Raw genomic sequence first — 26,416 nt, forward strand, 5'->3', positions numbered from 1 at the left:
AATAATGAGCTATTTAAAACATCAGAAAAATTAAGATTTTATTTTTATTGTAATGATATTTCCTTTTTGAGTATCCACTTGGATGACTGACTGGGGAACATCTTTCATGTAACATGGCCAAAACTGAACTCCATTGTCTCCTTCTTTACATATTTCTCTACCAACCTTCCCTACTTCAGGAAAAGGCAGTTCTACCTTCCAGGTGCTCAGGGCTCAATTTATCTCCTCTCTCAGCTCACATTTAATCCATAGAAAATCCTGTTGGTTCTATCTTAGAATGCATCCTGAATTTGACTACCTGTCACCATCTCCACAGCCACTACCCTGGTTTTCAAGCAACCCATCACCTCTCCCGTGGATGACTGCAGGTGCCTCCTAAGGATTGGGCTCCCTGCTTCTATCTTTGCTTATTACAACTTATTTTTAACTGAGCAGCCAATGTGAACCTTCTTAAAGGAAGGCCAGATCTTGACAAAGCTCTGCTCAAAAGTTTGTAATGGCTCCCATTTTTAATCTGAATCGAAACTGAATTCCTTACAGTGACCCACAAAGCCATACATTATCTACCTCCTGTTACCTCCCTTACCTGTATTTTGTTCTCCCCCATGCTCACTGTGCTCCTTTCACATTGGCTGACATGTTGTTCCTCTAATACACCAGACTCACTTCTGCCTCAGGACCCTGGCACTGGATAATTACTTTTCATGGCATATTCTTCTCCATTGATATCTACATAGGTAAACTCCCTCACCTTCATCAGTCATTGTTTAGTGACATTTATCTTCTCAAAGAGGTCTACCCATCTAAAATCACAACACACTCTATTCCATCCCCACTCTTACAATCTTGCTCCTCTGATAATCTCCTACTTTTATTTCTTGATATTATATATTACAGTCAATATAATTTACTTATTTATCGCAGTTATCTCTTCCCTAGCTATGAACAGCTCAAGCACCAATGACAGCCCCTGGCACGTTGAAAACACTCAAATATTTTTTGAATGAATGAATAAATGAGTTCAGGAATCCTAATCTTTGTAAGTCATCCAGTTTTTATAGGTATAAAAATAGATTTCCCTCCCATACTTGGGTTGTGAAAGCTTTCTGTAATCCCGAACATTCGCAAAATTTGAATAAGCCGAACAGTTTGGAAAAATTTAGCATCATTTTTAACAAAAAAGCAATCATTTTTTGATCACGAATGTTTGAAATTTAGAACATCTTACCTCCATTAACCTTGACAGCAAGCTTAAGAAGTAGATACTACTATTCACATCTCACACCCAAGTAAATGGAGCCTGAGTGAGGTTGAGGAAATAGGCCTAAGGTTAGTATACCACAGAGCTGGGATCTTGGCCCCATGGTGGCTGGCACCATATCAGTGCAGTTTTGTGTGTGTGTGTGTGTGGTTGTTAAATTGTTTCCCTCGTTTTATTTCAAGCATAGGGTTGTGATTATGTATAAAGTCCGTCTGTCTGGCAGTGAAAAATACTGATGTGTTAAAAAAATGAAGTGAAAACTCAGAATCCTTTTGATTCGATGTTCCTGTGTTTATAAAAATGAGGAAAAAAATAATGTGAGACTCAGGCCTTTGGAGTGGTCGGTTTGGCTCCCTTCATTTTACCTTTGGTCTGGCTGCTTGTATCCTGGAGCTGAAGTGGCTGTGCCACTGGCACTGCTGCGGCCACTGCAGCCACTGGAAGCCGCATGATTCTAAACTGGTGCATGTGTTGCTGCTGCTGTGGAAAGGCCGAGAAGAACTTGAATTTCGGTGGAGGAAGGCTTTCCTGGGGTCTCTTCTGGGCAGAGCCAATGTGAGACAACGGGGCTGCCTGGGACTGCACAAAGGTCCCTACCCCAGAAAGGTTAATGATGACTGCTGGCTGAGTGGGGAAGGCCTGTCCTGGACTGACCGAGCCTTTTTGAGGACCCTAAATCCCTGGCTGTCGAGGACCAAAAGCTGTGGGCTGCCGAAGTGTTTGCTGCGAAGTCAACTGAGATTGCTGCTGTAGTGGCTGCAGCAGAGTATTCAAAATTCTTGGACCCCTTGGAAGCTGGATGAGAGTTAAGGGCTTGAGACTTGAAGCATTTTTTTTTTAAACAAGGCAAACACCTCCTTGAGATGCTGGCTATGCTGCCACTGGCACTGCATTTGGCAGGGGACCTCTCAATGGTAGAAGGTCACCGAGATTTTTCCCTGCAGGAATTGTGGAAGCAGGGATACAGTTCAGCATGGGGTTTGACCCACTCATGAAAGCCTGCCCTCCACCAATTGAGCCCACTATATTAATCCAGTTCAGTCCAGCAGAGCTGGTCAAGACCTGGGTGGCCGTGGCTCTCTGTGATGAGCTGGCAGGTGGCGGTACAGCTGGGGCAGGTATAGTGACTGGATTGAGCTTCCTGAATAACTTCCAGGAAGGATGCAGTGGCTCAGCAGCGGAAGGAGGAACTGGAGATTTATAATGGCTGGTTGCCTGTTGTAGAGTAACACTGTTACCTGAGGATTGGGTTCCTGAGCTTGAGGGAAGTTTGGTGGGTGATCAATGACATTTCACTCCCTTCCCTGATACTGAAGACTGAACCAAGATGGTTTCCTTCTCAAAAAAAAGGTGACTCAGACTGGCTGAGCTGTTGGAGTTGTGTGACATCTTGGTTGGACATCTGGCTTCCTTCTGGATCAATTCCTGGGACTGCCTGAGTCCATGCTCAGTGTCAGCCTTTGATCCCATCATGAGCCAATCTGAATGGTCATCTGTGAAGGAGTGGCAAGGAGACATCTGGCTACCGCTGTCTTTGTCTTCTAGATATGGCTGTATGTTTCCAGAGATAAACAGATTGTCAAGTGACTGTAGCTTTGTTTTCTGATACGGATTCAAATTCAAATCCATAATAATCTTTTAGATCGTGGGCTGGCCAGACTGTCAATTGTGGATCATCAGACTGGATATACTTTCCACCTTAGCACATTTCTCCATATCCACTTCCAAAGGTATAGCCAAATTACATGGACACAGTTTCCACATATCCACACAATTTCCTGCTTTAGAGATGCTGAGGTCATAATGCTGACCTGCCTTTCTTTCTTTACTTTTTTTTGCAAGAAGTCAATAATCTTAGCTAAAGAGGAGGTGAACAATAAGACAGCTCCTGCTGCTGACTCAGAAAGGACCAAGAATGCCTCTTGAAACACAATTTTATTGAGGGGTTGTTCAGCTTTTGCTTGTTATATAGCAATCTGTTTGCAGTGCAGGTTACTGATACAGAAGGATCAAGACACAGGGGCTTGGCTGTAGCTAAGGTAAGTTGGCCCTCAAGCAAAAGTCTATCTTCCTGGGTTCATTCATGGTTATCACTTGTTATTGAATTGACATCACTGATTAATGTCTGCATAGTCTGATGTAAGAGAATATGCCTCCTTTGGTAACCAGGAGATTCCCTATCACTGCACTGCCTGTAGTCACATATTTCTGCTATGACACATCCATAATGAAACATAATAATATGACAGTTTTCTAGGAGATCAACCAAAACAGGAGACAATTCTGCATCTAAGTATTCAAGCAATTGCCTTTGTTCATAAGGCAATAGAATGGTCTCAAGAATCTGATCCATTTATCTCCCCTGAGCATCAGAGAATATCCCTCATTTCCTGGGTACAGGTAATCACTAAACAGGACAATGTCTCTTGGGTAACAAGCTTCTCTGACAAGTTCACATTCCTTCTTAAATTGTGGGTAACCTCGGGCTCTTTTTCACATTCCTCAACATATAAGTCATAAAGTTTTTGAATTACACAGTATTTTCCCCACTAGAGAAGTATTTCCTTTCAAGAGGTCTCTGTTGGGCATAATGACATAGCCAGCATGATCTAAGCCAATTCTAAAGCTTGTTCTGCTGTAGGATAAAAGAGGTGCCTGTTGATGAACTGGGTGAGTATCGCATCATTAACCTCAATCTTATAGTAGAGCAAAATTCACAACTCCACAGTGGAGGACTGAATTCAATACGGACAACTAGAAAAACACCCCCAAAGAGAGAGCACACAAAAATCTTGAGTTTTTTAAAACACTTGTACCTTTTGGACCTTGGCTGTGCTGGGCCTCCTGTCGGTGCTGCTTGCTGGACCTCAAGCATCCTGGTGAGCTAGGTCTGCAGGGACTGACGCACACAGCATGACTTCCCATGCCCAGAGCACATGCCCAGAGCACGTGGTGGTCTGATGCCCACACTTCCTCTCCCAGGCCCACACATCCTGTTCTGGGCCCATACTTCCTGTTCGTGCACCATCATTACCTCTTGAAGCCTGGGCAGCGTGGTCAGGCCCAGTCCTTGTCGCCGCTGCCACTGCCACTCCTCTCCTTTTGCCTTTGTAAAACAACAGAGAATTAGAAAACTACAAATATATCTGCTTATATCCTATAAAAATGCATATTTATTCAGCTCACAAGCTACTTTTGAGAATGGATTATAAGGGAAGCAATATGCTGTAATTGAGACAAGTGACCTGCCATGAACAAGTTCAGAGTTTCCTTGGGGAGGGAAGCAAGTAAGCAGATAAATAGAAAGCCCTCCATTTCTTACTCTAATATTTTAGATAGAGTGTTAAAGGACCACAGAGGAAATACCTAACATTGGGGAGTGAGAAAAACCATTTCTGAAGGAGGCAACAGTTGAACCATTTTACAGGATGAGTACAGATTTGTCATTCAGAAAAGAAGAGTCAAGTCACGATAATTCTTGAATTAGTTGAGAAGTCCACATTGGAGCTGTGGATGAGAATGTAGTCAACATATTCCACAGAGTTCCCACCAAGAATCAGGCATACTTACAAGGCATGCAAAATACAATTGACCTAATGCTCCAGGAAACATAAAAGGAAGGCATTTTTACCCTCACATTTCAAATGAGGAAACTGAAGTTCAGCTAAATTGAGTAATGGACCTAAATTCACAAAATGGTAAATAGTTGAGCCGGGTTCCAATTGAGCTCTGCCTCCAAAGCCTGACCTCTTTCCACTTTTCTATAAAACTATACCTAAAATCAGAGCAGCATTTGAAAGCATTGATGGGGAGTTTGGTGGCAGCTGCCCAACTGGGTAACATTTTGAAATCACATTCAAATTTTGTATTTACTTTTCATATATATGATGCTTTAAATAATTATATTGAATGAAAACTGGTAATTCAGGAAGCTGCATAATTAGAACCAGTCAATATAGTTCTGAAGTTTACATGGAAAAATAAACACCAAAGAATAGTGTTTTTAAAATACATAAAAATAGCTTTTTGAAATAATGAGTAATAACTAGAGCCTTGCCTTACCAGATTATTCTTGGAGAAATGAGAAATAATTCCCAAAACATATGGCAGTTCATTATACAATAGGAGAGGTGTCACATGTCAGTGGAGAAAAGATAAAGTTCTCTGTCATTCATATGGTAAATAAAAGGATACTTTGTCTATCTTTGATCCATTGCCATAAAAATAAATGGATCAAAGATGAAACTTATGTAAAACCATTGAAACAAAATATGGGAAATTTTCTTGAAAATATATAAGCAGAATGGGGGAGACCTTTCTAGAGGACATTGAATGAATACTATAAATATAAAAGCTTAATTAAATGATTACGTAAAATTAAAAGAAAAACAATCAGCATGGCAAACAAAAGAAAACTAAATGATAAGCAACTGGGAGAAAATATTTGCAATATTCCTTACAAAGGTCTAATATCTCTTTTCTAATATGAAAAGAGATCTGACAGCTCTGCCATTTGACTTTGTTATATTGAGTGTGCATTAGCTTATTATCTATTAAATTTCTTATTTGCTTTTTCTCTTTCACACTGTGGTCTAATTTTTGGTCCCACAGGTTTCTTTTATTTTGTTGCCTCTATATAATGACTTTCCTCCTCTTTTTTCTTACTTAGATTTTTATTATTTATTTGTCTACAGTATTTTAATTACTCAACATTCCTTTCTCCCTTTTATTTTCCTTTTTTAGCTGTGTTATTTCTAATTTATCAGAGCAAATGCTATTTACATATTATTCTTACACCACTAATAACTCCATACCTCTAATTTAATTTTACATCTTGACTTAAATATGTTCATCACCAAAATTTCCCTAAGCAGTTTTTCATTTTTTAATTGGGAAATTCTTATCCTGCACTTCCAGGAGGGTTTCATAGTACACTATTTCCTTTTTTTTTTTTTAATATTTAAAGCTTTTTGGTTATAAAATCCTTTGTCCATACCCTTTCCTTTTGCTTTTCCATTCCATTCCTGAAAATGTTGCTCTTATTTTGTGCTTTGTGTTTTCTTTGCTGTATGATTTGGCTTTTTTCTCTGGAGGCCCAGGGAATACTTTCTTTATTTTTAAAGTGTAATTGTTTTACCAGGGCATTTTTTGGAATTGACCATTCTTTCTCAGTTTTCCCAGGTACATCGTGGGTCCTTTTAATGTGTAAATTTGTAGCTTTTATTTTAGCCAAGTTTTCTTGAATTACAGAGTCTTTAAAATATTTGTTCTCTTTCTTTAATTTTGCTTTTTTAACTTTAGGGTCTTCAGTTGTACGTATTTTGGATAATCTCATATTGTCCTTTCTTTTGTGTTCTTTCTGAATTTTTTTAAGGAGGTACATGGGAAGGAGGCACTCAATCCCTTGAGCCACATCTGCTCCCCTAGTCGTTTTTATATTACTTTATTTTTCTTTTCCATCCTTTTAGGATCCTTCCATTAATTGTGGTTATATCTGTTTTTCCATGAGAACTGTATTAATAACCTATTGCTGCTGTAACAAATTACCATTAACCAAAGGGCTTAAGACAACATTCCTTTATTATCTCAGAGTTCTGTATGTTAGAAATATGGACAAACTTTGCTTAGATTCTTCTTCTTTCTTTTTGGTGTTTTGGTGGGAAATATCAGTTTATGCTTTTTTTAAAAATACATTTTTATTATAGAAGTTGTGAACTTACAAAACAATCATGCACATGTGTATAATTCACATATAACAACGCTTCACCAACACACCACACTGTTATGAAACATTTATTGCAGATTATGAGGTAATATCATCAGGCTATTACCACTAAATGTGGTCCACAGCATACATTTATCTGTTTAGATTCTTGATGCTGAAATCAGGTATTGGCTGGAGGCTCATGGGAATAATCCACTTCCAAGTGGATTCACTCAGGTTGTTGGCTGAATTCTGTTTCTTGTAGCTATAGGATTGGGGTGCTCATTTCCTTGCTTGTTGTCAGTGAGGTGCTGCTTTCAGCAACTAAAAGTTGCTTGCATTTTTGGCAAGTGACCTCCATTTGCAAGGCTGTAATGGCTTGCCTAATCTTTTTCTCACTTCAAATCTATGAATTCCTCTTTCCACCAGTTAGCAAAAACTATCTGCTTTAATGGACAAATGTGATTATATTGGGTCCACTTGGATAATCTGCCCAACATTAGGGTCACCTGTACCATATAACATAGGATAGTCATGGGAGTGAGTGGCAATCCCATTCACAGATTCTGGCAATTAATGTGGGCTATCTCTGGGGGAGCTGTTTTAGAAATTCTGCTTACCACAGGTACCTTCTAATTTACTTCTCATCCCCTCTCTTGCCTAAGTTTGGCTAGATCCTGTTTCACATCTCATTTCCTTTTCTATTCGAAGTTATTGAATTTATGATTCCTGCTGTCCTTTCAATTCTTCAATTGCTTAAATAGAGAATTCATATCAGAGTGTTGAGTTACAATCTTCCTTTGCTTTTTGCATGTGTATGTTTGCATATATTCCAATGGTTTTATCTGCTCAAAGAAATGTAATTCTAATTTTTCACCCTTTTTTCCCCTGAGCCAGCAGACACATTTTTTGGAGTTGGGAAGGGAGGGAGATTACCTGGTTGACGTGATTTCTTAGTTCAAGACCACCTTTTTTTCTTGCCATTGAGACATACAGATTTTGTTGTTATTGTCATTATTGGTGGTTGTAATGTTTTAAATAAACAGTACATTTTTAGCAAGCCTGTCTTCATCTGATTCTTTGATGATTATCTTCGTTCATCAGAACCATTTATCTTTAGTCAGTTCCTTCCATGTTTTTACTACTAAGCCTTTAAGGTACACCTTTCCCTTTTAAGGTGCGTCCCTTTTCCTAAGAAGGAATGTCTTTCTCTGGTCCTCTGCTCTTTCTATGCTTATTCTTTTTTCATTTTCCAGTTTCAATACTCTAATCTACCTAATCTCAAACCTGTTCACAGTATTTCCAAACTCAGGATTGGACCACAAACATTTCCACAAATTAATAAAAATAAGAAACTTTATATAACCTAGGTGAAAAAAAAATGGATCAAAATGACCATTCTTCAAACAAGTAAAAATAATATTTAAGTATATATATAGATGTTCAGCATCACGCATAATAGAATTTCATGTTAAATAAAAAAAGTATGTTTTACCTGTTAGATTTCCAAAGATCAAAATATTTCTTCACTTATCATAGTAGCTAAGGATGTGGGGAAACAGATACTCTCAAACGTTGTTGAGGGTGTTAGTTGGTCCAAATCCTATGCATAACAACCTAGTGGAAAGGATTGCCCTCACATTTGGGCTCCTGGTGTCTGGGCCATATAGCAGTTTTCCACCTATGGTAGGTACTTTTACAAATATATACTTACATTTTTATTTTTAAAAGAATTGTATCATTTAATCTGTTGCTTTGTACACCACCCGCATGCCACACTTTTCCATCACTGGGGGCAGTGAGACTCCATTTTAAGGGTTATCACTTTTGATAGCATGAGAGCACTCAGGAGGAATGGAGTAGTAAGGGTAAACACCTAGGGAAATTCTGGCATTCAAGGTGATGGAAGAGAATGAACAGAGGCACAGAAGGAAAACCAGGAAAAGGCCTTGTAGTAAAATTTTGAATAATGGACAGTACATAGCATTACATGTCACAAAGTGCTCAAGCCGGATGATGGAAAGCTAGGTTGTTGATAACCTTAGTAACAACATTTTCCGAAGATATCTGGTATAAAACTCAGACCATAGTAGAAAAAGAGAGGAGCCTGTGCTGAGAAAGGGAGGAGACCCATTCGAACTTCACTGAAAGAATTTCATTAGTAAAGGAAAAGAGGTAAGCTACAGGTAGAAATGTAGAAGACACACACACACACGAGGAATACCTCTACGCAAAATATCTAAAAAAGGCAGTAATGGATCTGATAAATATAGAATGCATAACGGTATTATCAAATGTAATTTTTCAGTTTTAGGAAGAGGCATAAGCTTTCATATAGGCTTTTATTTGACAAGTGAGAGAATGACATATCCAAAGCCACAGTTCGATTAATGACTTACTCATGTTATGTGCTTTACATATTAGAGGCATTCCAAATGGTAAATAAGGGAGTCAGTAACAACAAAGTCAAATTATGCAGCAACACCTCGTATAATTTGGATTCCAAATAAATCCATAATAGTAAAAGAAAGCCAGAAGCAATGTAATAGCTTTTGCAAATTAGCCACCAAGGTAGTCAATTACAATTGTATTTAATAGACTAGTGAACAGAGGTGTTTTGAAAGTGGGAATGATTACAATGCTGTTGCATAAATCGTATGTTTCGGAAAGCACTCAAGGAAGAGCTGTCCGGTTAATCATTATGCTATTCTTCTTGCACATACGAAGAATAATTTGGGAAAATCCTTCTTCGTGATAAGACTGACTATAATGGGGTTGAACTCCTATGTTCCATGAAAGTGTGTTCTCTCTCTCTTTTCTTGCTGTTATCATAACGGCCTTTTAAGGAAGAGACAGATATTGTAATTGGAAATCATGTATACAGGAAAACCATTTTCAGTGCTTTGTTACAGTTGTTTCATATGAAAATAACATGAGCAATAATCCTCTAGTATTGACAAGAAAGTCGTGCTGACAGCTGACTGTTGTGAAGTCTCCATCATAATTATTCTGGCTAGGAATACGTGATTTGCATATGACCCATACTTCTGAAAATACCGAATTTCAGAATGTCTCTTGCAGGCACATAGCTGTTGACAACCACAAATGTATACCTATCCAGTTCTAGAATCCCCTTGGTGATTCATCCATTTAAAACTAAGAAAAACAAGCAGAGTTAATAATAGATAAACCCTCATTCATGCTGTTTTATTTATTTATTTTTCTCCCCATGGCTGCATCTTGAGATGTCTCTCTCTGCCATAACTGCAGCTTTTTCTTCCAATAATATGAGGCAAGAGTAACTGAATTTCAAATGTGTGGGACCTCACTCCCAGATAGGGTGTTCTATTCATGTTGAACCTTGCTATAAAAATGAAAAGTTGGATCCAGAGGACAGGCATGAAAGAGGGCTGTATTCACAGTAGGGTAAGGATATTAAATAGAAAGAGCTATGTGATTTATCTCTTTTATTAAGTACTTCTGGAACAGAGATTAAGCTTCTAAAAAGTGGTGACCTTGATATAAATTCCATATTTAGCCAGTGGTGAAATATGAATAATGAAGCAAATGTGAAACAACATCTGGTGTAAGTGAGAAGATGCAGAGGATATAGTGAAGCTGGCAGTAATCTAAAGGGTTAATCCATTACTGAAAATAATAGTAACAAAAATAATACATATTATGTATCAGTCTGTCAGTTTCAAAGTACACTTACATCAGGAGGCTATATACTTCTCATAACAAATTTGTAAGGTAAGTATCCTTGTGATTTTATGGACAGGTAACTGATGTTCAGGGAATATAAGTTATTTGTCTGTGGTCACACAGCACCTTAATGAATTCCTCTACTCGTGTAAACCTCCTCTTGCATTCTTTATCACATTTTACATCATCCAGGGTTCCAAGCCTAAAAACTGAGTCAGCTTATGGGAATTCTTTCCTCCCTCTTAGCACAGTGATCTACAGAGTGGACAGTTAAAGTTTCCACTGTTCACCGTTGCTTTCATCTTTGATCTGGTCCATTTTCTCTATTACCATGGTTATTGCTATAAGCTGGAATATTGAGGTCACCTCCTGATCGGTTTTTCTTCCTCCAGCTCTCTTCTTCCATCCTGCCACCATCTTCCTAAAAAAAATCTGATCATGCTGCTTTCCTACTCATACCCTTTTCCCTAAGGCCCCATTACTTAAGATCACATCTGAACTCCCATATGAGCAGCATGCAGTGTTCTCTATGACCCTGTTTCTTCTCACATTTCCCACCTTGTCTCCTGCCACTTTTCCTGATGAACTCTGAACCCTGTGTGAGTTCTTGCAATGGACTATTTTGTCCATATCTCTTTTTAGTATGCTGTTTCTGATAATTAACATGCTCTGCCTCACACTGACCCAATTTATGAGGCCAACTTTCACTCACCGCTCCTCCATATCAAATTCTTTTTTAATGTCTCAGCTGACTCCTCTTATTTTTTTGCCAGGCACTCTATTTAAAAGTGCTCAGGATACAAATACTAATTGCATGATTCCTCCCTGAATCTCCCAGTCTAGTGGGAGAGAAGAACAAGTGAGTGAGCAATCAGAAGACAGTGTAATGCAAGCTATTAAGGGGTGGTGAGGGGCCAAGGGAGAACAGAAGCAGTACTGCACCAGAACTATGAATGAGGGTTTCTGGAAGCATGGGCCCAGAAAAGATTTCTGTAAGAAGAGTTTGGAAAAATGAATGAATATGATTAGGAGAATTTTTTTTTCCAGGTAGAGGGATTGGCCTGCACATAGAGAGATAAAAGACTACAGCATGTTTGGAGAAGGTACAAAAGGTTCAGTATGGTGGAGGTGAGCAAGTGCTAAGAGATGGGGCTGAACATGTGGGCCCAGGGAGATCATGAGCAATTGCTGTGTCAAGTTAAGGAGTTTGGGTTTTATCCTGGAGACCATTGGACAGAAAGAAAGGGGCAATCTGTGAGTGAAAAAAATGGTGTTAAGCATGAAGTTGACCTAATCGGGTTTATATGAAAAGACTTAGTTAGATATTCTATTATGTTTCTTCAGCACTATGGATAGTCATGTATTGCAGGCTTCATCACACTGGACTGCAGGAATTCGTTGAAATTTCTCTTTCCCCTAATTACATTGGGGTTTTGTATTCTTGGAATTCCATACCTTTTGGTTGAATAATAGACAACACAAATGAATAACATTTTAATTTCTATCAAGTCATGCAAATTACATTCTTCAGTAAATTATGCCTAAAAACCATATGCTCTTTAGTGATGTTACTATATGTGTAGTCCTTATTTTTGCTTTAAATCCAGTCATTTTCATGGGGAATATATTCAGAAAGGTCAATTTCAGAAAATAATATTGTTTTACATCAAATAAGTAGAATTTAGTTTCTGTAGCAAAAGAGTGGTATTGTGCTTCTCAGCGATATTTCATTTTCCACATTTCTTTACTCAGACCTACTTGTTTCTTTTAAACATTTAAAACCATCTCTCTAATATCAATGTAATAGTATATTCTGACAACCTACCTGTAAATTGTTTTATTCCTATATTGTCTTTGGTGACTTGAGTTCTTAATATAATTGTCATATTTTGAACAGGTTTATATTTAATAAAGAAATACACATGGTTAGACCATTGTCTTTTCTCTAAAAATGACCTATTTTTTCCAAGTCAAGTTATTAAACTGTGGTATTTTTAAACATTTGTTCTTTTAGTGAATTTAACATAATTCAGATTGTTGGCTCTCCTCTCCAGTCAGAAAAAATCTAACAATTTCAGTTGACTTGATGCTAAAATTGCAATAGAAAGTATTGAAAAGAAACCAACTGTGAAATGTGCATAAACCGTATAGAATTTCTAAAAATAACTTCACAAAATCTCACAGCTTAATTCTGTTTTTTTTTTCAGATATGTGAATTAAAGTCTTCCAAAATAGAAAGGAAAATGCAAATACATTTATTTAATTTGCCATGGTTAAACAGTGGCATTTGTAATATTTGCAAATATATAGTGATACAATTTATTTATTCCTTTTACCTTGGGGGGGGGGGGGGGTCTTAGGAATTTATGTATAATATGGATTAAACACTCCTAAACTACTGTATCAGCCAGAACCCCGTCATGTGCAGCAAATTGATTTGCGATAGTTCGATATTCAATGGAGAGGGTAGTTACTGTGGGACAAGGATTATAAATATGCTAGAAAAGCTGAAATTGTGGGACATGAGGCAACCCTGAGGTTAGCAACAGCAGGAAGCTGCTTCTACCCATAGAATTGGAGAGACAAAGAGAAGAAGGATGCAGTAATTATGAGAACCAGGAGCTGAAATGACAGCGCCTCTCTTGGAAAAACTCTAGCTGAAAACCAGTTGGCAGAAGAGCCCAGGAACTGGAGATCAAATTTATGATCTAAAATATTTTCTGTATTTGGGATAAAGCCATGAACAAGGTCGATACGATGCCTTGTCTCAAGGTGCTTGCATTGTCATGGAAGAGAAAATAAGTCGCTATTCAAAGAAAAAAAGAAACTCAAGAAAATGCCTATGGATGATAATTAATAAGACAGCCATAAAAGAGTGATGTACTGAGGGGTTCTGAGACTTCATTATTCCTACTAGATATTTTGCATTAGTTTTGATTTTTGAAAATAGTGCATTGAAAATACTTACCTTTTTTTTTACATTTTTTTAATTCATTTTTTAAAAAATATTACATTAAAAAAATATGAAGTCCCATTCAACCCCACCGCCCCCACCCCCCACTCCCCCCACAGGAACACTCTCTCCCATCATCATGACACATCCATTGCATTTGGTAAGTACATCTCTGGGCATCGCTGCACCCCATGTCCTGTGGTCTACACCATAGCACACATTCTCCCACGTTCCATCCAGTGGGCCATGGGAGGACATACAATGTCTAGCAATTGTCCCTGGAGCACCACCCAGGACAACTCCAAGTCCTGAAAATGCCTCCACATCTCATCTCTTCCTCCCATTCCCCGCACCCATCAGCCACCATGGCCACTTTTCCCACACCAATGCCACATTTTCTCTGTGGACATTGGATTGGTTGTGTCCATTGCACTTCTATGTCAAGAGGGGGCTTAGATTCCACATGGATACTGGATGCAATCCTCCTTCTTTCAGTTGTAGGCACTCTAGGCTCCATGGTGTGGTGGTTGACATTCTTCAACTCCATGTTAGCTGAGTGGGGTAAGTCCAATAAATCAGAGTGTAGGAGTTGAAGTCTGTTGAAGTTCAGGGCGTGGCTATTATATTGTCAGTCCAGAGATTCAAATCCCCTAGATATATCTTAAACCCCAGCACCAACTACAATTCCAGTAAAGTAGCATGAAAGTCTTGTGAAAAGAGATCCCATCTGTGTCCAGCTCCATCACGCAGAAACACCAGCTCCAAAGAAGGGCCAACTGACATGGCAGTGAACCCCATCTGCCATGACCATAGAACCCGTGGGTCTCTTTAGCCCTCAAAAGAACCAATACCAGGGGTTGTAAATACTTATCTTGATGACTGTTTGGCACCCCCTTGCTTGCCTTACCTTAGTTTCAATGAAGTAAACTTGTAATGCCTCAGAGGACAGGCTGGAGAGCAAGGATTGTATTCTCAGGGCTTTTAAAAATTGCTTGAGGTTTTTGAGCAGAAATGGGAACTATGACATGATTATGTTAATTTTCCAAAGACCACAGGTTTCTGTGTAACAAACAGACTGCAGGGAGGGTGAATGGAAGCATAGTTAAGAGGTTATTGCATAATTCAAAACAAAACGATGTTGGTTTGGGCTAGGAAGGCAATGGAGCAAAAAGAGAAGGCTTGGGATATATCTGCGAGGCAGCTTGTTTAGGGCTGTTTGACAAATGGGGTATGGGGCATGAGGATGAGGAAAGAGAGAAAAGAAAATTGTGCTCTAGCTATTTTGCTTAAGCAACTGGGTAGATGGTGTGGCCATCAGTGAGATGGGGAAGAACAGGATAAGAGAGCAGTAGCTTTGGGCGCTAAAGATTTATTTGGAGGGATACATTAGCTGATGGAATTTTTTAGATAATCAAATAAGTACGCTAAATAGGCAACAGGATATACAGATTTCCAAGGGAAAAGTTAGAGCTGGAGATATAAATGCTGGAGACAAAGCACAGAGATCACATTAAAATAAGAGAGTTGAGTGAGATTAGGTAGACAGGGATTAAATGAGGTAATGTGTATAAAGTTTTGGCACAATGTTTCCCCCCTTTCTTTCTTCTCAGTGGAACATAAGCTCCATGAAAGCAAGGACTTTGCTTATTCACTGCTTGAACCCCAGCCATGCTAAGCATATAATAGGTGCTCAGTAAATATGTTGACAAGTTGAATGAATTTTAAATGCTCAATATGAAATAGTTATATCCATTCCTAGTATAAATGAGAATTGTATATTCAATCCTATATTTTTAAGTGTACCTTTCTGGGCACATTTTAAGAAATGAAATAGCATTCCTTTGTGCTGAGAAGTTTAGGGGGCAATATTCTGAATTCACAGAGAATGAAAATATCTCAAACTGTAACAGTAGAAAAGGAGGAGAAAGATTTGAAAAGATGAAATTAGAAGGCAGTGGAAAAAGCAAACAAGATCTCATGTGTTACCTTCCAATTAGGGTATCAACCTGGGGCTATGAACATATATTGAGGAAGGTGAATCGGATGCTCTTTTTCTGGAATGCAAACTCCTGACTTGCATTTCCACTTGCCCCAAACCTTTCTTTGATTAGGACTATTTTATTTTGCCAGATGCAGACATGCTTACTCTGTTCCCTCTGTGTCTGCAGACAATGGGTCACTTTCTAAATATGCTGAGTTCAATGACGTGGTCTATTTTTTCGTGAAACTCTGATCCTGAGTTTTTGATCAACATATCATCTTTAGAAGTACACCCATCCCCAGAGTATGGAACTTAGCACTCCTGTCAATTTTATGGAATAGATTCTGCTTTTACCTTATATATGTAATTAGGAAATGATGTAAATATTCTTTCTAATTAATGTTATTTTCCATTTTTATATTGCATTTTATTTATGTCTTCCATTTTTCTTTGGAAGTCAAGGAAAACAAAGATATTCTCAGGAAATAACTGACTTGCTAGTTAAAACAGAATAACTCATATGTCATTATGACACTGAAAAAAATATTTAGGGAAGTATTAGTAGGAAAAAAATGCCTGCGTGTGGGGCCTATTTCCTGAAATTATCCAGATTTTGTTTATACATAGTAGGGAAATGAAAGCATGTTTTTATATTTCACAACTTAATCTAACTCTGAAGAATCTATTTCTGAATGGGTAAAATTTCAGTGAACTCTGACAGTTCTCTTTCTTTATGGAACAATGTAGTTTTTGTTTGTTTGTTTGTTTTACTCTGAGGTTTCCCTGGAATTTTCCCTGTAAACCTGTGGGGTGCAGTACAGGATTAGCTGAACATCTGGATCCTAGATCCCATGTTCTCCACAACAAGTCAAATTTTCTCCCTCATTCGCAAGAATTAACAGTGCAAGAACTATTACAACCAGCGTAGCCTGTTTGCTGTTATGAGAGCAAAAACTGTTTTGCCACTGACCTTAATGTGGCCCTTACATTTATACTCCCCTTTCCTTTATTTTTCAAATCAAGAAGGTCCACTGTAGCTAGAAGAAGTCCTGTTGTACAGAAGGTGGGAGAAGAGTGTCTTCTACGACTCGATTTAACTTTTTGCTTTGTCTAGAAGACACATCTGCTTGCTACATCTGCCCAAGAGCTGTGTAGTATTTTAAAGGAGCATTAGGAAAAAGAGGGCTAAAACTAGAACGGTGGTGTTCAGTGTGAGTGGTTTAGGGGGGTTAGGTAAAAAATGAAATGTAATCTGAATGATATAGCGCCTAACTATTGTTCATTCATTCATTCATCTAGCATCCATTTATTGAGAGTGCTTCCTATATGCCCAGCCCTGTGCTAGGTACTTACGGAGATCTTTAAGTCTATCAGGTCTTTACCTTCAATAGGCCGTCAGTGAACTATTCCTGTAACAGAGTATTATTCTCCACATGTCAAGAGACACTGGAAGGTTCATAAAGGGAGAGGGAACTTAAGAGCTAGAAACATGTGCTGCTAAGAATTCAAAGAACTCCCTAATTTTACATATCATGAGAAGCAGGCAGTAACAGAAGAGGAAAAAAAGGGGGAAATGAATGAAGTAATAACAAGTTTTGAGTGTTAGGAAAAAAATAAATGAAGGACTAACATGGAAAGACTGGGGATGTCAGCAATAAACTTCCCCAGAGAGATTATTCATAATTTGTATTCCCTTGAACTCACATCCTGGACCTCAGTTTCCTTCAGTGTCCTGAATTTTATTCTCTCTCCCAGCTCTTGCGAGAGTAATAAAGTTTGAAAGTGTTCATACCCAAGAATAACTCAGGCAGAGAAATATTGTACTAGAATTTCACATGCCAAAGCTTCCTCAGTTCTAATATTCCAGGAATATTTGTCTAGAAATATAAAAATGGTAAAACCATACTGATCGCTTTCTACCAGAAAAGGAAGGAGATAATTATTTTGAATTTACAGCTTTTGGAAGATCACAGAAGGAGTTCAATTTAGCAGTTAAATTTCCAAAAATAGAGAGAGAAAAATGCAAAGAAGATGGCAAAAAAAAAACCTGGCATTTTTAGGTCTTATCATCTGCCTGATGTTCTAACTTTAATCTTTTCAGCAAGGGCTGATTTCAATCACAGTTAAATGGATAGATCCTCCAGAGCCCTTTCTGAAAGAAAAACTATTCCAAACAAAAGGCACATTTAGTGCCGGTAGTTATAAGCAGAGTGGGTGTGAGGAAGATAAGATAGTCCAAGACCCCGTGCATGGCCCCTGACATCACTGGAAAGACTGATGGAGGGAAAAACTAGAAAAAATTGGAAGCCTTTAAGATGAGAAATAAACTCTTAAGGTTATGTATATTTAAAACTTAACAGACTCTAAAGAGTTGCTTTACTTGACGTTCTCTCCACAATTTAACCTGGACATGCTTGATTCCCAGCACTATTTTCACAGCTAATGATTAGACACCATGGTCAAATTTATGGTTAAGGAACCATCTTCTGGACCTTCCATTTCTACTCAGGTCTGTAGCAAATTGAACTTTCAGATACACCGTCATGCTGCTTTCAGTGCCCCATGATGTGTGGTACTTCAAAAATATTTTATGCATTTATTTTCATAAAGAGGGAAGATTATGACTGAAAAAATGACCAGTGAGTATTAGAAGTGACCATACAAAACACCGAAGCAAAAAACAACTTAGTCCTTTGTAAACACTGATCTAAAGCTGACTTTCCTACGGCACTTCAGAAAGGGGGAACAGATTAGCAGACCTTTAGGTAATGTTACGATTTCCCCTAGGGACCCGGAAATAATATACAGGTCAAGTGTTTACTGACACTGTTAAAGGGTTTATTTGACAATCATGTTACTGGGAGTTCTGCTAGAGTAAGAAACGCTGAACATTCTGCATTATCATTCATAGGGAGTGTGATTATAGAATCATCGAAACTGTGCTACACTAAGATATTGTGTAACGTGGCTTTCATTCTATTTTATCACCTAATCAGGTATATATACAGTATCTCTTCGCACACATTTATCTTTCTTACTGCCTGCCTGCACTATCCAAATTTCCGTACCTTAATCTCTACTTGCACCGTATAGTCGTCCTTTAATTTCTCTGATAGCTCTCATGCTTGCTGATTCAGAATCATTCTCTATTTTTCTGGGTGCTGTACTGACTCCCAGAGCTTGTTCTTAAAAGGGATTATTTTAATGTTAACAAGTGTCATATATTTTTTTCTTAATTATGTCTGTAAATGTTTTTAGTTCCCAATATTTGTACAGAATTTAATGTTAGCCTTTTTCTCCCTTATAAGGCAAGGTCCAATGCCAATCCTTTCAGAAACCAATACTTCTATAATTAAAGTTTATATGTATAAATATAATATGAAGATTGTAGGCAAAGATGGGGAAATGAAATTTTTTGAGACCTGCTACTTGTTCTCTTTTGGTGCTCATTAATTTTGGGGAGAGTGAGGGTTAATGAACTAATGTCTTCAAAAGAATCCATGTCAAAACATATTCTGCCTTTCTCAAGAAGATTTCATCCATTTTGGAGTATAAAATAATATAAAACCATGAGATAAAATGTTGAAAACTGAGGCACAGTGGTCTCTGCGAGGAGAGATGTGCTGTTTCCCTGGCTGTGCTTGCACCCTAAGGAATGCAGTAATTAAGAGTTCTCCACAAACAGGATGAAGCTGCTAAAGGCTGAAAGAAAAGATGAGCACATAACTTTTGTAGTAAATAGAACACTTAGACTTTGTATCTTGAGATAAGATTTTCTGAGTTCCTTAGTAATGCTAATCGTTAATTGCATGCTTGTTCTAACATACAATAAAGTTGGCTGAGGAGTCATTACTCACAGACCCCCTGATCCCAGCTCTCTCGTTCTTCCTTTCTTTTTCTTTCTTTCTCTTTCTTTCACTCTTCTTTTTCTCTTTCTTTCATTCCTGATACCCTTCGGGTCCAAATCTCCAACAATAAAAGTAGGTAGCTTTCTTTTGTTTTAAACAATGCTACACACACACGCACATACAGTTTATGTGTGCTAGTTCAACACTAATAATCTTCAGTAATATATAGAAGAGACGAATGAATTAAAGGAGATGTGGGTTCTAATCCCATTTCTGCCACTAATAAAAGAGTAGTATTTAGACAAATTAACTTCTTTAGGCGTTAGGCCCCTCTGTGTAATATCAGGAAGTTGGGAGAAGTAACTCTGTGCAGGTTGTTTATGCAATACATTGTGTGTGTTTACCTGGTGTATAATGCTGTGTCACCTAGTGGAATTGCTGGGTCAGCCATGCCAGACAAAAGTAGGTCATTTTATTTCCATCCATAATAAATAGTCTCTCTTCACCAGACAGGGTAACTGAATATTTATTTGCAGTTATAAACCACTGTTTTCTCCACATACATGCATGTCCTGTTTCTCTTAACCATTTTATAAACCCTGAAATCAGCAGTCATGATTTAACTTCTTGCCTAGACAGCAGCCATCTGTTACAAACCACAGAAGCCAAGGAAATATGTGGGGGTCCTATAGGTCCTTAAGTCCTATAGGAACACTCATTCTCCTTTACCATTCTGCATTATCTCCCTGACTGCAGATAGCCACTATGCTGTAGCAGTCACACCGTAACTTTGATGACAGCGAATAGTACTTTTTATTTTGTGAGTGTGTAAATTTTCCTCAGGGGGATCATATATCTATTAATGTGTCACAAGTTGCTTGCTTCCTGTTAGCTCGTCCTAGTAAATAGGATAATAGTGTTCAGTGAATGTTGCTTTATTTTTAGCTTTTTACATCACCTCCTGATGAACAGAAACAGTAAGCAAGTATTAAAACCTCGAAATTAATTTGAAAATAGTGCGATCCTGGGGAGTCTAGAATTCCAGACATTACCAGACAGTTGTGAATCAGCAGTCAGCTTACAGACCGGGAAATAAAAGTCAGGAAAATAAGAATACCTTAGCATGCTCAGCTGGATCCACTTTCTGAAGGTTAGGGGTTAGTTGCTTTTGTAGAAGGAGGGGGTGGCTGGTGTGGGGAGACCACATTATTCCTCAGTTCTATTCATTCTTGACCAGCCCTCTCAGAGACCCCGAGGAAAAGCCTTACAAGGATTCTTGTATGTCACTGATGATACACCAAAGAACTGTAGGTGTGATCATGGTGATATCTAGCCTGCCTACTGAACACTTTGGTCATTCTGCAAAATCGAAATATAAAGGGAGTTAAGGGGCAAAGGATGCATTGCTGATCATTAATAAGAGCTGACATTTACTGAGCATTTACTCCTTTAAGTCTTTACATGATTTAAAGTGTTTTGATTCCCACAACACCTATTTTCTCCTTACACAAATGAGGAAATGGAAGATTAAGGATTTGGTAGTTTGAAGAGAAGTAGTTTGAAGAAAATGAAAACCTATGGCTTTCAAATTAACGCACACACAAACACAAATATGGAAGGTCCAAAGTTTGAATTCTTAGAAAAGTCTCTGTTGCTTATGAATTTATAGTATTATACAAATATCACTATTTTTTCAAAACCTGAATATTTTTAAGACACACTTGAATGTGTCCTAAGATATTTAATAGCTTAACTTGGGTAATTATTTTTGTCCAAAGAAATATTACCTTATAATGAGCCTGGAAAGCACATGCTCTAGTCTGTACTGGAATAACAATAATAAATAATGAACGAACAATATTTCTGGCAAACTCAGAGGAGTGAGTTTTTTGGGGGTGAAGCTCAAGTTAAAATTAAATATAGTAACTCTTTTGTCAAAGTCCCTTCTTTTTCAGTATTCTTACTGCTTAAAGATTGATTCTACCTTTCAAATACTCATCTGAGAAAAAGTCTTCATAATCTGGAGTGCCTCTCTCTTTCCTTTTCTCCTTCACCACCACATTCATTCTTTATCCTCATATGTATTTTTTAAATGTGATCCCTCCTCTCCATCTCAGTGGACACTTCACTGGGGCTACCATCTTTTTCCTAAATGAATGTAGTATGGTTGTTTTCATTTGTCTCACTGAATTTAGTCCTCCTTCCAACCCAACCCAATATAATACGTCTTTCCCACCACACTCAGGAACAAACCTTCCAAGATCTAAATTTAATTCTTTCCCAAGAAAAAATAATGGTTAAACACTTTGTAATGGTTTACATGACTTTCAAAGTCTGGCTCCTACCCACCTCTCCAGTCTCAGTTCCTGCTGTTCTTTATAGCTACCTTATACTCCAGCCACACCAAATGATTTGTAATTTCTTGAACGTACCAAGTCATTTCAAGTCCACAAATGTTTATATACACAGATCCCTAAAATAGGCTTTCTCAAACTTTCCAATTTCTTTCTCATTCTTTAAGACAAACCCAAGTTTCACCATTTATGAAACCTTCTTATTTCTTTCTCTGATACTAACATGAGAGCACATCTCTCTTTTTCAATACTTATCCCATTGAATTTCAACTGTTTACTTGTAGTATTTCTCTTCTCCTGGACTGTGAAAGCAGGATATATGTCTAATTATTCTAGGAGGATCTCTGACACATGAAACATGGTCTCAGGAACGTTTTTAGGCTTCTGGTTGACTTTGTTTAGTGGTCAGTGGTTTCGCCTAGTAAGTATTTTTTACATATACTTGGAGGCTACGTGTTATAAGAAGCTAGAGATATCCACATTAAATAAAAACCCTTAAGAATTTTAGAGATACTCTTTTTTTAGCCAATATAAATCCAAATAACTGACCTAGCTGTTTTCTAGCCATTCTCATCTTGTTGCATCACCATTCAGCAAAAGTAATAAATTTAATCAAGGATTTGCTTAAATGTCAATGCATCTTAGCTGGATAAGGAGGAGTCCTTGCAGGATGTGGTTGACATGCACAGATGTAGAGGAGAAGAGGATCCAACATCAGTGAGCACCTAGGACAGGCAAAAGAGGCTTCTGTTCAGCATCTCATTTTATACTCAGCCAAATTCTGTCCCTGCAATGAACTGGGAATTCAGAGAAATTAAGTAAATTGCCCTGAGGTACAGAGATAGTAAATCGTGAGACCCAACTCCAGGACATTGATGACTAAGGGCATGAATAAGCCTTTGGGCACTTACCAAATAAAAAGTTCTCTATCCAACTTTGAATTCCATGTTTTAGTCCTCTCTTTCTTCCCAGTTGTCTGTCACCATACCCAACATATGGTATGTGTTCACTGAATGTTTAGGGGTTTAAATAGCTAACAGACATCGTGCAACTTATATGAAAACTTCCTTTGTTCCCAACTCTTCCAAAAGAATCTCAGAACATGGTTTCCATTCTCTTTATTCCAACTTGGAAACTAGATTTAGGAACCAGCAAGATGAAAACTGAGCCACTGATTTAATGACCTAATTCTGTACAATCTGCCTATAAAGATAGGCTTGTCCTTATGTAACATGGTAGAAGGTTTCTCCTGTATGTAGGTTCCAACTCAAATGGATTTGAAAAGGGGGTACAGATCATGCCTTTTAATACTTTCATTCCAGACTCTTTTCTGCCCACACTCTTTGATAGTCTCTATTCATTTCTAGAAAACGGGTGCAAAATGAGTTGAGCAGGCTTATTCCTATCCTTCCCCTATGCTTAATAAGTCAGTTACATTTTTCTACATCTCTTTTGAGTTTACTAATTTTAATATAAACCCAGGTTTGATTTCCTTCTTGACCTAAATCTTCCCTTATTCCTTTTAGTTTTTCTAGATGCAAAAATCTCTATTGAACATGTTTTCACACTGAACCTGTATAAAACACACAACTTTTTTCTAGCAAATAAAAAATGCACATTTGGCTTCATTGGACCAAGCTTTGTTTAGCCGGGTGACAAGAGAAAGCCCTGTGTAATGAGCCAAGAAAGCATAAAATGAGTTAAACAATGGAGTTTTTATTCTCTTGCTCTCTCTTGTTTGAGTGAATGAAACATGTTGTCTTGGCAGCACTTGCTTTTTCTTCACATCAAGCCACCATATTTATTCTCCTTTGTTACAGAAACTCCACTTACTGTATGAAAGTCTCCATCTCACTGACAGTAGGTGAAAATGACACTGGACTCTGTTACAATTCCAAGATGAAGTACTTTGAAAAAGCCGAACTTAGCAAAAGCAAGGAAATTTCATGCCGTGACATAGAAGACTTTTTACTGCCAACCAGAGAACCTGAAATCCTTTGGTATAAGGTATGGGCTGTGGATGATTTTATTGTCTATAAATATAATAATGCATATTTTATTCTGGGGCAAAGGAATTTTGGATAAAAATTTTAAGTGGGCATGATATGGCTCTTCCCCCAAGTAACACTACAGCAAGTTGTACTGGTACTTATGTCTTCAAACCAGTAGCTTTGGTAAATTCTAGTCAATATGAGTATTGGTAGTCCATTGCAATAAGCTGTGTGTTTATATTTGGTTATTCTAATATATCTCTTAAGTCTATTCTAGCCTGTAAATATAGTTTCAGGAGTTAAAATATGGTAAACATTCACTTTAGGGTTTTTCATTAACAGTCCAAAATTTCCCCATATAAGGAGAAAAAGTATTGATTTGCCTGTGTAATAAAATGTTGTACTACCTTTTTTTAGAGTATTGTGTTTACTATACCTAACTTTGTTCATATCCTCATCTTTTCATATATAAGCGCATATGGTTTAAATAAATAACATCAGCTGTAAATTTATAACATTATAAAATAGTGTTAGGGTAACTTTGTTCACATACCACAAGATATTTTAGACTTAAAGAGAATAATCCAACCCCTGTCCTTATTACATCAATGACTTTGAGATTTGAACATACTCTTCAGCCTTTTTATACCATAAAAATATTTGTTACTGAAAGAATGCAAGAAAATACAGATTAGATGCTGTGAAAATCTCTGCAGAATATTTTACCCACAGTGTAAAGATTCAAAGTATAAAACTTTCTTCATCCAGTGGCCGGAAGTAGGAATTTAGGAAACTGGACCTCTTAGTAATTAGACTTACAAATGTCAGTCTACCAAGTGTGAACCCTGATGATTAACTGCTCATGAAGGCAAAACCTGTTAGAAAGGAAACAAGAAACAAACGTTTAACAATGGTTTTTTTTTGGCTTTTGCCAAAAGCAGCAATATCCTTTTCTGAGTAAGACTTAAATATGATTCTTGATAATAAGCAATTAAAGGTTCAGATCATCAAGGGTACTGTTAAAAGATTTTTTTTTGTGTTTTTTTTTTTCTATTTTTCCCCTTGGTTTTCTCTCAAGACAATGCTAAACAGGACATTCAGATATTAACCATACTGGTTTCTAGTCCTGTGCTGATGAGGTGTTTGTTTATTTGTTTTTAATCTTTTTTTTTAACTGTTTGGGTATTTCTCACCCTTGATTCTCTATGGTTTGATGCCTCCCATAGACAGAGTGAGCAAACCCTGGTTATGTACTTTAAAAATGCAAATGTTAGGGAAATTTGACCCAAGGTCTCCAAGAACAAATGTTTTTCTGGTACTCATATGTACACATTCAGCTTGTGAATATGCAAGTTTTTGGTGTTTGCTAATAAATTGATCTGAACATTTGCATGCCTTTCCCCATTTTTGCAAACAGCATCTCAAAATTGCTGACAGATGAGAGTGTGCTCATGCGCACACGTGCACATACACACTCTCTCAATTTAAGAAAGTGGCTAGCTTCCCATTGGTCCTTTAGTCATGTTTCCACCATCACCACACTCATCTTCACCTTAGGCTAGAAAGACCATCACTAATGGAGTGTTGGGTAGAGATGTAGTATATGTGGGATCTAAATGTCCTTTGATATTACAGATTATTTGGCAAGAGTCATTGCTTATGTATTCAAAATAGATGGGGTTTAAAGGCTACGACTTCTTAAACTAGAAAACCATAAAAGAGTTAGTCTGGCTAAATATAGATTATACACATTCAATTGACGTACTGTATTTCTTAGCTAACACAAATAGAATATTACCTTTTTGACTATGACTGTTTATCAGATAATGATGGCATAAAGATGGACCTGTGCAAAATGACCTGCAAAATGTCACTATCTGAATTTGTCATAAAATGTGACAATGTGTACAACTAATCTGAGGATATAAAATTTGTATTTTGATCTGAAATAACTAACTAGACAGTAGTACTCCAATTACACAAGGGCATCGAGCCACTTAAAATTGTGGTCTGTAAAAATTTGATTTGGGAATAAATTTTTTAGAAATAATATTACCTATGAAAAGTGTCATAAGGTTTAAAGCTATTTTATCCTCATTCCATTGATTTCAAATTTGGCTAGTAGAAACAGACTTTTGTTTTGGCAAAAACATAAATCCCCTGAGCCAACATCATTATAACCCAAGGTTTGATTCAGAGACCATCTTTTGGTAGATTTATCAACAACAATGAAAACAGATATTTATGGGACTATAAAGACTTTGCATATAAATATTGACTATTCCTTTGTGAATATAGAATATAATGGCTATGAAGAGCTCAAATTATTTCTAAATGTAGTATTAAAGATTTTGAGTATTGAAATAGAAGCATATTCCTCTGCACAACTAAGTTTGTACTTTCCACCAAAATAATATATTTTATATTTTATGTTATCAGTATCAAGACGGTTAATTTCAAAATCATCAAATGTAAAGTATTTGCTCCTAAAAGTGATACCCAGAGTAATCTTAATATATGTCCTTATTCTTAGATTTAATTAATCAATATCTATCATTTTGTAAAACTAATCATAGAAGTTAATAAAATGACTTTTGCTAAAAATTACGCTTTTCAAAT

At 37.3% G+C, this 26,416-nt stretch overlaps 1 protein-coding gene and 1 pseudogene across 1 annotated transcript in view; one reads left to right on the top strand and one right to left on the bottom strand.

The window, feature by feature from the left end:
• Window positions 1-26,416, top strand: part of IL1RAPL1 (interleukin 1 receptor accessory protein like 1) — a 1,419,608-nt gene that overhangs the window by 811,084 nt on the left and 582,108 nt on the right. The window contains exon 4 of the mRNA XM_058291789.2: window positions 23,627-23,813. Within this exon, the coding sequence (XP_058147772.1) occupies window positions 23,627-23,813 (187 nt within the window). The remainder of the gene's footprint in view (window positions 1-23,626; window positions 23,814-26,416) is intronic.
• Window positions 1,586-11,087, bottom strand: LOC139438106 (transcription factor SPT20 homolog pseudogene; annotated as a pseudogene).

Source organism: Dasypus novemcinctus, chromosome X, assembly GCF_030445035.2.
Source record: "Dasypus novemcinctus isolate mDasNov1 chromosome X, mDasNov1.1.hap2, whole genome shotgun sequence".
Lineage (NCBI taxonomy): Eukaryota > Metazoa > Chordata > Mammalia > Cingulata > Dasypodidae > Dasypus > Dasypus novemcinctus.